We start from the raw sequence: 15,327 nt of genomic DNA, 5'->3' as shown, positions 1-15,327 counted from the left end.
AAAACTATTCAATATTCGAATCGAGTCGCTTCGGGCATTATTAGATTCGTATTTGATTTGGTCTCAAAAATTACTATTCGCACACCGCTACTTGTTATAATCTCGAGGTATATGCTCGCTACAACATGTATTTGTCTTTATCGACTGATCCCGACCACGGCGGCCGCATTTTGTTGGGGGCGAAATACAGAAAGCACCCGTGTACTTAGATTTAGGTGCACGTTAAAGAACCCCAGGTGGTCCAAATTAATCCGGAGCCCCCCACTACGGCGTGCCTCATAATTTGATTGTGGTTTTGGCACGTAAAACCCCATAATCTAATTAAATTTTTTCATCGACTGTGCCAGTGCCTATTGTGACGTCACCACACTCGCGCGTTTAATCCCGCCGGCACTGGTGCAACAGCTGCAGTAAAATTCCACAGTAACCGCGCAGACGTCTTTTTGCTGATGAAACGCTACGAGGTTGATTATTATGTTACCAATTCAAATGCTGCCCTACAATTAGATTTTTTCTAGGCGCCAGCTTCCGTGAAAGGGGTTGTGTATTGCATTCTTTTCCTGCCGTCTGGTAAATGTGTGCGAGCGCTATTTTGGACGGTACGGGCACGAGCCGTACGAGTGACGGGCCAATCCGTGACCGATACCTAGAATGGTGACGTGACGAGGCGCGATGTCAGTGCGATTTCTTCCGCCACAGCTTGTGGTGGGCGCTGGTGACACAAACGTCGGCTACAACTTTTTCGCGTGATATATTGAATGATAGAAGAATCTGATGTTTAAATTGTACCTTTCCTGCCGAGGGTTGATATCGTCGGAGGTCTAGAATGAACGAGAGCTACACGGCAAGTTTCAACTTCGATCGAGCGACCGCGGTTTTAGTGCTCTTGTGAACGGTTAGTACGCATACTGCGCTCTTCACAGCCTACATAGGCATGAATTTTATTACTTTGACGCCCGCGTTTCAGAGCAAGCGTAGACTTAACTGGGATTCCGGTCACGATATGGCGATGCAGCCCGCGCAGATACCGTGGCTTTGATGACGGATCAGTTGACGACAATGCCATAACGAGGGAACAGTGGCGGCAAGCGTGCATGAGGAAAAGACTGAACGCGATCATGGCCGATCGTTCCCTAGTTGCCGCATTCCTCGGAAAAAGATGACTGCCACCTATTGACGCCGCGAATGCCAGCCTGTCTTCGATTCTTTGGCGTGAAGCGCAAGGTGTGGAAAAATGTAGCAACTCCATCTGCTGATATAGCCGGAGGTTGTTCTTGAATCACCTGTCTTTACGGTGCCAAGTGGCGCGGGTGAGGCTTGTGTCGGCATCGAGCAGACAGCGGCGGTGAGCTATTCTCGCGTCTGGTCTTCCAGAAAACTCGCCAGCCCCAGTCGTGCCGGCGAATGGTGTGTCGTTGCGGGAAGCTTGTTGCTAATTCGTGTAACAGCAAGGTCGGCAGGCGCACTTCTGCCTCGGTTTCGGCAAAGTCTGATTCGTTGGAGCTTTGGATTGCGATTCGGCAAGTTCGGACATGATCGGGGGGGGGGGGGGGGGCAGTCCTATTGCTGGTGTGGTTGAGCGGATGCGACACAATGTCGTGTCGCACAATGGCTTTGACTAAATTAGAAGGTGACTTGTTAGGTGGTAGAAATGTGGGCCGAATTTTGTTTTTTGCAGACAGAAACTAACACGCTTTGATTGCTCTTCTTACGTTATTATACATGTCACGTGCGTATGTGCCTGGAAGATGCTGTGTTTAGAGGATTTTCTAGGCGTTGTAGGGCATTAAAGTATTTTTTACCTCTACTTGAAAGCTTATGGTGCTGACATAACAGCCTAAAATACCGGCAGCTGGTGTACCCTCTCAAAATTTAATGCTTCGCAAGTAAAACAAAAACGAAGAAACTGGTACGACCCTAGCTCAGACCTGCATGCAGAATGTTGTCTTGATAGTCATCATTTATAACGCAAGAAGACGGTGACAAAGACCAAGGAAAGCTTGAAACCCAGAAGGTAATGTAATTAGTCTATGAAATGAATGAATTGCGTGTGTTTTTCTTCATTATATCTGGCTGCTCTGATACTCTGTAGTGACGTAATTCTAGTAAATATTGTAGGCGTTTTGATAAAAATGGTGTTCGATGTAAAAAAAAAAAGAAGAATGTATAGGTTTACAGATATGGATGAAGGCTTGAAAGGTTACTTTATTCATAATAAACCTTTAATTAGGTGTCTAGGAAACATGAGGAGACGGCAATGTGCTTTGTTGGCTTGTGCTCTCGATGCCCACACCCGCGAGCCTGCAGGGTTTAAACTACGTTGCCATCTCCAGTCAGCGAAAAGTGGCGCCATAAACTCAGCGCCTTGCACCCCAGTGACCGTTCTGTACAACTTGGACTTTTTTCACCCTAAAACTTACCACGGAAATTATACTTGATGGCGCTATTCGATACCAATGCGAAATCGCGTAAGATTGAGCTTAACTGCAGTGGGTGCGGCGGAGGAGGTGCTGCAACGATAGAAACACTATAGCTCTTGCATTGTCCTGCATTGCGGCCAATCTGTGCCGTGCAGGAATATCGTGCTCAATTACATCACCGTGGAGACGTGGTCGTTGATCGCGCCGCTTTTGCCGGCCCACTACCTGCACAACGTACGCTACCTGCCAGACACGGATTTCATCTCGCTGAGCCACATCAGTATTCGTCCCAACTGCTTTAAGCTGGCCGAAATGTTCTGTCCGGAGGGCATGGCCGCTGTCATTAAGTGAGTAAAGCCCCTCTCGTTTTGGCGAGCACTGTTGCTTGGCACTACACTCACAATCTCGTTTCTGTTAGTTTCAGCTATAAGGGAAAATGTATTGCAAATAAATTCCACTTACATAAAAGGAACGTTCCGCAGAAAGTTGCAAAATGTGTCTGGAATGGCGTTTTTTTTTCTGCGAAATTCTTAAATCACACATTTTTCAATGTGCGAAACTGCGCTCCAGTGAAATAGGTAATGTTATTCGGAACTGTGTTCCGCATTTCGGTATTTATTATTCAGAACATTGTTTTTCGCACGTCTACCCAGAACCATGTATGGGTATGTAGATTTAAAAACTAAAGAAAAAGATAAGTACTATATAGAACGTACGTTCTTCCATATACTATGTGGAACGCCGTTTCATTTAATGAATGTAAAAAAATTGCAAACGTTTCCCGCTTATACCTGGAACCTAAGTGCAGCCATTTAAGGAATTAAGCTTTAACTATTTTTCTCCAAAATTGGCAGTGTACGGCTAGAAAAAGTTCAGTTGTTATACTAAGGGTTTGAAAAATGATATATATAAATAAACTTGCGGAGAATATAACACAATTCGTTGTGGATTACCTGAAGAGGGCCCTACATGTGCGACAAATCGCTGTGCCCAGGTGGATGATAAAAATATTCAATAATTTTATAATCATTCGCTTCACGATGCACGGTCAAATGGCCAAATTGAAGCCGAGCAGTGGTCAAATCATCTCATGCTTGGCACAAATCCTAGTACTAACACCAGATTAGAGCTATTTGTTCACAAAATGTTCTTAAAAATTCATTAGCATTCCAGGAAAGATTGTCCCGAACAGCTTAATATGGTATTGATCTGGGTAAGTCGGAATTGCGAATCCATGGTAGCAACCAGCGCAGAATGTGAACCCAAGTACAAAAAAAAAAAACGAAAAAAAAACGACTTGAACGTAGACAGAGCGCTGTGCTTATTCTGCGCTGATAGCTATCATGGATCGGAACTACGTGACACACGGTTTTGGGAAACTGTTAGGTAGAACGCCAATGAATTTCATATGACAATCACCCGGTTTCTGGAAAGCTCCTCCAGTCAAAGCTCCACGTCAATTCAAATAACTACAAATTTTGCTGGATTACTGCATGTTTGTGGAGCTGTTTCTCTCACGTTGAAATATAGATCTATAGCGGCTGGTATGTAAAAGTAGGACACGCCTAGTTTTAATATGAGGCTCTATCAGGCATAGATATTCTAAACATTCAAAGACTATGCTCTCCTTCAACATGATCATGACTGGGTATGTGCATATATATTGTGTGTGTTCCCGAAAAACATCATGAACCATACACTCTGTGAATGAATGAATGAATAAACTTTATTGTACGAAGGTACTTGGTGCGGTTAATCTCGGGTATAGCCCTCTTGTAGAGCGCCACTGGCCGCGGCGGCTCGCCGGACTTGGTTCAGGGTCGCCAGTTGGCTTCCCATTACCAGCTCGAAAAGCCGTGCCTCCCAAGACCACTCCGTGAAGGTGGATGACCAGCGAAGCTGTTCAGCACTCAGGCGCATTGCTCCTCGAGGGTCCGGGCTCTACGCGGCCTCCCCATTACGGCATCAAAAGAGAAGTGAAATTCAAAATGGATAACGGCAACTTCTCTGTCTGTTGTTTTATATACATTCGCGTGGACGACGGAACCGCCGTCCCGAGGTGCCCGAGGAAACTAGACACGCGTGACGTTTCGACGGCACCGCTCCCGCGGGAGAGCGGAGGCTAACTAGATACTCAAGCACTTGGAACGCCGATAGAGAGAGCACGATGCGAACGTAGACATGGCCGGCGTGGGTCGCACAGCGGCAAATCTTTGAGGAACCTTCATTATCTACCTGGGAGTATAGTTAACTTGAAAATGGTGCCTATTGATAACTAATACATTCAACATGCACATCCGAGGGACGCCGACGAGCCAGCTGTGCAACAAGACGACGACGAACGTTCGCGCATGGCGTGAGTATTTGTTGACGTAGATGAAAAATGAGCCGAGCCCTAGCCATAAACAGCCTCGCTGTGAGAGGCCTGTGTGCTACAGTCACTAGATGTTAACATTCTCATTAGAATGCTACACACTTCATCAAATTTTGGGTTGCGGTTGCTCGGCTCCCATTCGATAGGAGCCCCCGAGATAAAGCTTCGTCTCAAGGCTGGATATCTTATAGTAGTGCTTTGTGTTACGACTACTGCTATGTAAACATGCCTTTACTGCTTGGTTTCAATTTCTCGATTTGAACATGTCCACGAAGGTGAATACTGAATTTTTTGTTTCTGGCATCTCTTTATTGAGCTAGGTGGCGATTGCGGATTCTTGTACAGGTAATTTGGACCTCTTCCAGAAATGCGCCTGGTGTGGAGGAACATGCCGACGGCATCACTGAGATTTAAGAAAAAAAATTGGTTAAAGTAAAAAAAAAGATGAAAGGTTGGATATTAAAAAAAAACACCAAATGTATACTTCATATTGATATAGGTAAATTTTATTGCATGGCTACGCCTGGAGATAAACAGGAAGGTAGACCTCTGAATTGGTACCATGTTAATTTACGGAATATATGCTGATGTTGCGTGAAATTCGAGTGCTTCCTTGTAACACATATCATACGGGGCTGTTTTTGAACGTTCAGTAACGCTCACGAATAAGAAAAAATTCGAGAAGTGTTCGTTTATTTAGCTGGAATATGTTAAACCTTAAATAATTACTTTGGAGGGCCTCTCACCATGCTCGGGCATTGCAGCCAGACGAGTGGGGTGCGTAGAGAACGCACTGCCGATCGTGTCCGCATGGTATCAAACCACTGCATGATGCAACAACGATAAAATTTTAAACTAAAGCCCAAGAGCCTTCACTTTTGAGGGAGTTGCGCTTCTTGCATCTTCATCCTCACTTTTCTCTCCGGCCTCGAGTGTCTGTAACAGCTCGTGGAAAGTTTGTACAACGTAGATTTCGAATAAACAGCGCAAATGGTCAGTTTACCGAAATTTGCGTTTCATCGCAGGCAGGAGCTCCTCCGATTTCCAGAGAAGAAGGATGCAGCATTATGGGTAAGAACTATGACCTTTTGAACTCTGGAGCATGCGGTGGGAAAAGTCAAAATAATTCTGCTTAATGAGAAAACCCCATGCACGCACACGTACGCACACACATACATTCACAGAACGCCCGAAGCAGACAATTTTTTTTGTGTATATAACCAGTTCAAGACGGTGCATTCATCTCTGTCACAGCGGCGCGGTGGGAACTTGCGCGTTATTATGAAACAACATAGAATGACAGTTTCTAGGGGCTCATTCCAGAAAAAAAGTTGGGTGTGCACTCGCGGAAACAAGAGAGTACTTGTGTTGGCCATTTCGCTTTTGTTGTGCCTGCGCACCTAGCTTTTTTTTTCTGACACCGAAAACAACGTTTCTCTCTGACCTCCAGGTGCATCCTAATGTAAAATATTTGCAATTGAACACTTGCAAGAAACATTTAATAGCAAATTGCTATTTGGCAGACCAGCAGCAATAAATTTGCACAATCGCCCTATAATAGCAGAAGTCTCGTGCTTAATATTTTGCGCACTTCACGTCGATGCGCCTTATTACTGAAATCAGTTTTCTGGCGATAACAATGACATTACGTGAAAGAAGCGCATATCACCTTTGTGACATTTGGGAATTTTGCTAGCGAGTAGAATGAAGTTGTTTCACACATGGGGCGCTATAACGTAAAAGGATTCCAAGCTGTTTTGATTCCAATTTCTGAAATCAGCCTCCACGATTGGTCAAAACATTTTCGGGCCACTGCCAACTTCGCCTGTCTGTCACGCGACGTCACGAAAACCGCGGTAGCTCCCCATCTAATATAACGTGTACACACTGATTATGCATAATTAAACCGAACAAAAGAAATATAATCATTCCTGATACGACGCCTTTTCACCATTAGCCCCCTGCTATTGCTCCAATGTTTTCTGGCTACGCCCACTTCGCCTGTCTGTCACGCGACCTAACAAAAACGCGAGGACTGACCACGTCAAAGTGACGTGTACACGAAAAAAAAAAGCATTTTATAGAAATTTTTCTGAATAGCCACAGACTGCCCAGTTCCGAATGGAATAGAAGATGGCTTTCCGCTGATCGCTCAGGCCTTCGCTGCTCGCTTCTGCCGGTGAGCATTTACTTATTTGCGCATGATAAACCTTTTTGCAGGCGCAAGTTGGAATACGCTAGCGCAAGACAGGGGTAATTGGAGATCGCAGGGAGAGGCCTTCGTCCTGCAGTGGACATAAAATATAGGCTGATGATGATGATGATGATGATGATGATGAAACCTTTTTCCGCGGCAGTAAAACGTTATCGAGCCCTTTCGGCACGTATACGACATCGCTCTGCCAACTCTTCCTTGCTGAGGATCCGTTTTAGCGGCATTCTTATCCTTCCGTTGCACGCCGCCGCGATTTTCGACCAGCCACTGCAAGCTAAGTAAGGTGAAGCGTACCAATCGCAGAAGCCGGCACCACGCTCTTCATGCGGTTATATATCTATTTTCACTGTGCTGGCTCGGCCCCATCGAAACCCTCTCCATGAGAGCGTGCTCTTCTCCTCTTGTCAGCCAATTAGATAAGAAAAAACCGCTGAGTGTGGACAGTGTTATTGGTTTTGAAAGCGAATAAAGGTGACCTCCTATAAACGAGGAGAGTGTTTGATTGGGTTCTTCAGACAACGCTGCGGGTCACCGCCCGATGCTTGCGTCGGTGGTTACGTAAATTTGACGTCAGGAGTTTGGAATCAAAACAGTTTGGAATCATTTTACGTTATAGCGCCCATGAATGACATGAATTATCATGTATCACAGCGTGTCTTTGTGCAGGCCAATATAGACGAAAATATATAAAAAATACGAAAGAGGATTTGAAATTCAAGGACAAATTTACGCTTGTTGGTAGCTGAGCTAACTTCTTCTAGCGCGGGTGCAATAACATGGAGGTAGAAGGTACGTGCGGCCCAAGTCACTGCGCTAATGTAAAAAAAAAACAACAACAAAAAACACTCATTTCCGGTTTCCACAGCCGTCATTATACCAGGGGCCGGAAAATCTCTATACCTCCCATGGGACGCTTGGTCCCATGCCGATACGCGGTAGCAGCGCCGCTTCCACCACTGGCGGCTGTCGGATATCCTACTGCAAATAATTCACAAACAAAACAATGCCTCCATGACGTCACTGATAAGGTCAGAAGTTAGAGGAAGATAGCGCGCAGCCGGGAGGAGGAGGGTGGCCGCTGAAGCCCTCCTTTCCCACTTGGCATGCAAGCGGACTGTGTCGTGCTCTCTTGCAGGTCCGCTAGCCTAAAGTACCTAGATTTCCCGCTCTTTTTTTAAGTAGCGACATCTACTCCGCCGGCCGCCATTATCTTCCTAGATAGCATGCGACCGTCAACGACCGCTGCTATCTACGCTGTTCGCAGCAGCGTGCACGTCAATGCAGGTGAACAGCGTTAGGAAGAACATGGCTGCTGGAATGAGCGCCGCCCAATGAGATTCGTCGGCGCTACTTCAAAGCTTGTCGCTAATTAAAGAAAGCAAAAAGTATATATAGGGACTTTACGCTGGCCGTGCGGTGACATAGGCCAAATCACAGAGCGGAATCCGCTGAAGTGTGTCGTGTATTAGGAAGGGATTCCTTTACCTAATTTTCTAAACAACTGGAACATTGCTCGTACGCACCAGTGTCAAGCAATTATAATGAAGAACATTTATATAGCGAACCATTGTTATTTACCAATATTCGCGGTTAATATATTACATTTCGTCATTTCGTGAAAGTAGTAGCTTTGAAAGTCCTAACTTGCGGTTACGTTTAGGGCTACACTTCAACTAGTCCACCGATATAGGGGGCGGGGGTAGCATAAAGAAAATAACTTCCTGGCACCATCAATCGTTAATTTTGTTCGTGTGTTGTGAAGTGGATCAACTAAAACTAGCTGATTTCTCGGCCAGCCAAAACTCAACACAAGTAAAAGTCAAACGCCGTATTTTTATTCACACATTCGGTACTGGAAAAAGACTGACCTCCACACCGTGCGAAAGTGACAATCTACAGAAGCAATTTTCATTCACAATGAAAATTTGTACATAATGAGGGAAAATAGATTCCGGAAGATCCAAACCAATGCGAAAATTAGTAACCACCACGGCTGCGTCTTTGTTTCTTTTCTTTTTTTAACGAGTGAACAAAATGTATGGCCCAAAAACATGCACTCAAGCCCCTCATTACAAGTATTTCACCGACAGCAGATGGGCTGCCATCATTTCATGACGAATGGGTCGAGCGACACTGCTCCTATGTCAGTCTACTCAGGCTTGTACATAACTGGTATACTCTTGTAAAATGATTACCTGCTCAGAAAACAAAGTGAAATACTTGTGCTTACCCGTGGTCATTAGGATACCTGAAAAACTTCGCAGATCTGGAATTCCCGGTGTTCGAACACCACACAGCCGCGCAACACATGTGATGCCCCGGTTTAGCCATCTTCGTCTAATGCTTGGTCAGCCTGGGGCGCGATCTTGTACGCGTTCCAAAATGGAACGGAGGCGGTCCGTTCCATCGAGCCGCACACGATTGGTCAATTTGAACCGTGACGATAATCGTGTGCGGCTCGATGGAAAGGACCGCCTCCGTTCCATTTTAGAACGCGTACAAGATCGCACCCCTGGTTTCCTGCGTCGCCCGTTCGTTGCACGCCTGATCAAGCTTCTCTGTCTTACCTTTCCCATCTTCACACTTGGGACGGCAACCGAAGCAGACGGCCAAGCGCGATTTGGCTTGTGATATCGCTGAGCGAGTGGCAAGGGTGAGCGGAAGCAAGCTGGACGGGCGCACGAAGCCGACCACTTCCCGCGCTTCGCCCGATTTAAAATTCACAAAAAGTGAAATAAAAAATTAACTTAGGATGTCCGGCAACCGCTAGAAGCGCGCATGTTCCTTGAAACCGAAACTAGCTTTACTTTCCGGGGCCTGATTAAACCACGAAAAGCGTCATAGGACACATGTATATCGCGGGGTAACCATAAGCAAAACCACAAAAAATAAGCAGACACCTCTGATGCAACACTGATAATACTTCAAGTCATATCTTTACTTGATAAAGGAATATCGATGTTTGCTAACCCTAGGAGTGGACGGTTTCATAAACCATGCGTCGCCAAAGATTGCTGTGTGTCCAACTTCATAACTAAGCTCGTAATTGCACCCTTGCTTCTGATGATAACATTTGCGTTTGTTTTTTCAATCTGACTTGGCGGCTGCATCTCTGGCCAGTTGGAGGGCGAGAAAACACCCCACCCCACGTTTAGTTTTCTTTGGCATGGTGCTGCCGAAACCGATCATTTATGCATCTTCCTGTTTGACAAATGTAGCTTTTCCCGCAAGCGAGGGGCGTGCTGGTATAAGACAGACATGGGCCGGTATTTTGTAGCGATGACTTTAAAGTAATAATGCCTTTTCGCGCTTATCGCAGCTTTGTCAGTGGTCAGAGCGAAGGTCCGCTCGCGTTATCAACGGGATCAGCCGACCGTGAGCGGTGGATGATAAGACTATTCTAAAATAAGTCATAAGGCATCGCTACAATATCGCGGCCATGGTGTGCTTAATGAATCTTCTTCTTTCTGGGGATTTACGTGCCAAAACCAGTTGCTGGATTAGTGTCCCGCAGAGGTTTGCTAACTTATTGGGCACCGAAAAAAGGAGCAACATTACCTTTGTACTTTTGGCACTCACAGAATAGAGGATGGAACTATGGTACCGGTGGGAGAGGACACAATTGCACGGCCTGAGGCATATTACTTGAGGAGGAGCGTAATTATTGCGTTAAACAACAAAGAAAAATTTACTTAAGCAGCAAACATCAATAAAAGCTAACCACTTTAGGATACACGTTGAGAATGATGAAGCGGGTGAATTCTCAAGGCAACACAACTTGATATAATTTTTGAAGTACCGCCAGAACATACAGATAATTGCCCTTTACCAGGGTGCGGCAACAATAAGGATTGTTGTTCCATTTATACTTCTTATAAAATGCTTGTAGTGGAGAACGAATTTAGTTCTAACACCATCGAATTTCGTCACTCATGTAGAGAACACACATTTCTAAACATGTGCCAGCCTAAATTTTCTTTAGAAGGTATTCTTTCTACTTCTTTTAAGGTGAGCATAGTTTTCACTTTGACTGACGCAAGTTTTGACTTTGCCTCCGGCGTCTGGCAACTGGTATGCCACCAGAGGGGAGCGGGAAGAAATGTTTACCAAATTACGCGTTAACATGTTTGTTACTAAACTTACGATACTTATTTTACCGAATATAGCTGGTTGCTATAAATACAAATGTATTTTAATGTATTTTTTCAAGCCGAGGGCTCTTCTGTTACTGTTTGGTAAAATCAAACGCGAAAGATTTTGTAGTTCCTATTTAGGAACGAGAAAAGGGTGCCATGTTAAAGTTTCGTAGCCCTTAGAGGAACTATGAATTCAGGTATGCGTTCTGTGCCCTGTATGCCTATGTTATGCGCTTGTATGCTTTTGTTGCATGCTTTATACACTGGGCCCTGGGTTTTCTCAAGCAAAGTGCTTACTTTTTGCCCGGTCCTGCACACATCACCATGATCTCTATAAACTGACTTGAATTTTAAAGAATTGACCAGGCGTTTCAGATGAGAATACACGCGCTCGTGGAGCCCCTACTAAAAGTATCTAACTTTGATACCTTAGAACGACAGAAAGCTGAGCTAGTTGGTATGCGTTCATAATGCAAAAAAGGTGAGGCGTGCAGACACGGACACAAGAGGAAAGAAGTGGACAACACAAACGCCGCGTGCAGACACGGACACAAGAGGAGATAAGTGGACAACACAAACGCCGCGTTTGTCCACTTCTTTCCTCTTGTGTCCGTGTCTGCACGCCTTACCTTTTTTTTTGCATTTTGATACCTTTAGTTTTGAAGCAGCACATTGTGAAGATATTATCCATTAGAAAGTAAGTATGCCTAATATAGGGCTCGACGGCACTAATTCGTAAACTGCAAGTTTCACATAATAATTACTCGCAAATAATTAGTTGTTAATTGTTGGTTTGCGCTTTTCTGTTTTCCGCATAGTAATGTCGATGGGCTTGATTTTAAATGCTCCTAGCTGTCCTCTGAAGTGTTCTAAAATGTAGTGTTGACATATATGCCCTAAGGATAGCTTGATAATTAATGTAAGGACGACAGAAAAAAAGAACAAAAAAGGACGACCCCCTACAGGTGGCCGCTAAAACATAGTTGGTATCATCCTGCACGGAATTAGATTGAAAAAAAGAAAAGAAAACTAGCTGTGTGCATGATAGCTGGGGCATCATGCATAAGGGGCTGGATATAGCAGCGATACATTTACTGTCCTATGCATTTTCATTCGGTCCAGGAAAAGGAAATCACCGATATGTACCGGAACTACTTCAGCCGTTTTTTTGGTGGCTTCAGCAATCTCGTAAACCCAACCAATGCCAGCAACATGCAGCAGAAAAACGATTATTTCGCTGCTCAGAAAGCCATCCTGGTGCGTACATTTGTTTACCTATTATTGAAAAGGTGGTGGTGCTACTGCAGCAATCGATAAGAATGCGATAAGAATGCGCTGTGGCGTATTGCATCACGCGGCTACTCATAACAGCATGGAAGAAGCTACGCCACCTTCTTGTCACTTTTTCGCCGTCACCAGGGGATCTAATCAGCCATGACCTTCGAGAAGAGTGGCACGGGCTGTCCACAGCGCACGCCACCAGATCTCGGAGGCCATGATTGAGCAGAGTCTAACGAAACCCCCTTAGAGAGCATTTATGTCGCGGGAACGCGCTCACTCATGAGCTCACTCGCATCCATGTTCGCATTTGGCAACACAACGTTCAAACGGGTCAATAACGTGGAAAAAAGTAGCCAGTTGGGGAGTTCTGAAAACGGTGATCTTGAATGAGATGCACAATTTATAGCACTCGAGATTACGTATTGTACATGTATTGAATACTTTAGGTAATAATTTTGTCTAATTAGCTAATCAATACTAATAAGAAATTTGTAGTTTGCGCACTGCGACTGCTAAAAAATACTCTTGGTGCCATCCTCCTATCTCGTAGCCTTTACCTTTAAATTGGCGCGCGTTGTCTGGGACACCCTACGTTTGTCGACAGTGCATCGTAATTTGCGACTGAAGGAGCTCAGAAAGCGACTTAAAAAAGCACAGTCACATGAAGTGAGAGACAACGAAGCCAGAGAACGCGCATGATAAGGTAAGCGTGTTTTATCGAAATGTAGCAATAATCAGGTAAAGGCAACGAAAAGTTTACTTCCCTCAGGAGGAGACCGAACCCACATCCTTCCCATTAGGCGTACGGTGCTTAGCCAATTAGGCTACCGCAGCGCCAACTCTCCAGGCACTTTCTTGGGAATGTGGGTACAAGATTAGCCTAGGGAGGTTTAGCCAGCGCGGTCAAGATGGCAGACGTAGAGCGCCCTTGTTAACCGCAGCTGTAAAGTAGTACGTGATCTTAGGTAGCAGGCACCTGGACAATAAACTCTCGTATACGTGACACCTCGAGACACCAAGACTGCCAAATTCCAGGCCCTCGCTAAGCAAAGAGTGAGAATATGAGAAACAGAGGGCCTCCATTATCGCTTATTCCCAATTGTACGAAGAGGCAGACAGCGAATCCGGAAAAATCGTAGAAGTTATGTTTAATTGAAATGTCGAAATAACCGAATTCACACAGATTATTTCTGCATTTCAATTAGAACAACATATTAAATAATTATAATCTGGGGTGTTACGTCCTAAAACTACGATCAGCAATATGCGGCACGCCGTAGTGGGCGTCTCCAGATTATTATTGACTACTTGGGGTTATTTACCTTGTCCCCAAGGTGTATGCACGAGCGTTTTAGGTGCAAAGCACTTCAGGGTGCGTAGTGCCGTAGTGCGTGATCTGTCGCGATCACGCTCAAAAAGAAGTGCTCAAAACAGGGTCAAAACAAGTGCAGAATTGATCAAAACCGGTTCAAAATAAACTAACATGATTCATAATAACATAAACGACAGGAATAAGCAAGCATTAAGGGCATTAATTAGCAGAAACTCGTTAAAATCGCTTACCAAACGCCAGATTTGTACCAGCGCAGCGCAAGAGAGGGCGCCACCACCCCACAAGCACTCGATTGCTTCTCCCTCCAGCGCAACTCCAGCACCGGTGCATCATTGCTTCGCACTTCCCCAGGTTTCACGTTAGTGTAGCTGCATTAGCGCTAGATTTGAACTACACAATTGCAGGATTTGAGCAGAATTGAGGCTGCATTAAGCGCTGGATTTGAGCAGGATTTGAGCTGGATTGGAACTGCATTTGAGATACATTAAGCGCAGGATTTGAGCTGGATTGGAACTACATTACAGCCATTTTTCCTTTACTTGAAGCGGAAAGCTAGCTATATAGATCGTTCACAGGTTGAATCTTTTCTGGTGAAGGGTTTTCATGATAGATGGTGTTAGACAAATTATGTTGCGTTTTGCCCCGCGTGACATTCTAGCCCAGTGCTACATTATCTTGTTTACGCATTAACACGAAAACAGTCATTGTTTTGATGCGAAGCATTGTTTGGCTAATGCCAGCACTTTGCGGTAGGTAGGTAGGCAGGTCGGTAGGTTGCACCTCGTTTTGGGCCGCTCAAATATTCCCTTCAAAACACATTTCACGTGTCAGATGGTAGGATTTGAGTGAGGGTCGGTACAACTAAAGATTTCTTTCACTCGATTTCATTTCTTTGTTATCATCCATTGTTCACAACAGGTCGATTCCGTTGATAATGCGTGCAGGAGCGCACCTTAGACCACTGACGTCAGGCGTAAATGTATGGTATTGAAATAGAACCAACATATGATTCCTACCCAGGATCGCTCAGCACCGAAGACCGGTGCTCCATCCATGGTACAACGACCTGCGGCACCGCGACGATTTAATCACACTTGTTTCTTGACAATGAGGTGATTCCCAGCGGCACATTTGTAATCGACAGTAATCGACATGAAGTTGATTTGACGTATTTGGACTGTGCTGTACTTACCTTGAACCCGAAGAAATGTCACTTTGTCGAATCAAAAGCGCTAGGGTTTCGACATCTCGAGTAAACAGGTACGGTGTGCGGCCAAACGCCCGGAAGTTCGCTGCAGTTAGTGACTTTAAGCAGCAGCAGTCACATAGCGAAGTTCATAGTGCTCTTGCTCGTACTTCCGACGTTTTATACCCAAGTTTGCCGAGATGGCCAACCAACTGATTTTGCGTGTCTGCGCAAGGATTGTGCCGTCTACCTGACAGCTCATTGCGGTTTCTCGTTTTCACAACTTTACTACCTCCCTATTCCGCCCCTTATTTCATCGTATTGACGCCTCTGCCGGCACAGAGTTGCGCACCGGAGCTAGCGGTACGGTATTGGCCTTAAA

General features: G+C 45.1%; 1 protein-coding gene across 1 annotated transcript in view; it reads left to right on the top strand.

Annotated features, from left to right (window-relative positions):
• Nucleotides 1-15,327, top strand: part of LOC125947236 (uncharacterized) — a 136,587-nt gene that overhangs the window by 43,000 nt on the left and 78,260 nt on the right. Inside the window, exons 7-9 of the mRNA XM_049671647.1 lie at nt 2,576-2,767; nt 5,820-5,865; nt 12,268-12,402. Coding sequence (XP_049527604.1) covers nt 2,576-2,767; nt 5,820-5,865; nt 12,268-12,402 — 373 coding nt within the window. The remainder of the gene's footprint in view (nt 1-2,575; nt 2,768-5,819; nt 5,866-12,267; nt 12,403-15,327) is intronic.

The sequence above is a fragment of the Dermacentor silvarum genome, chromosome 7 (assembly GCF_013339745.2).
Source record: "Dermacentor silvarum isolate Dsil-2018 chromosome 7, BIME_Dsil_1.4, whole genome shotgun sequence".
In the NCBI taxonomy this organism is placed as follows: domain Eukaryota; kingdom Metazoa; phylum Arthropoda; class Arachnida; order Ixodida; family Ixodidae; genus Dermacentor; species Dermacentor silvarum.
Note: the sequence above shows the minus strand (reverse complement) of the source record. Positions and strands in the feature narration are given on the sequence as shown.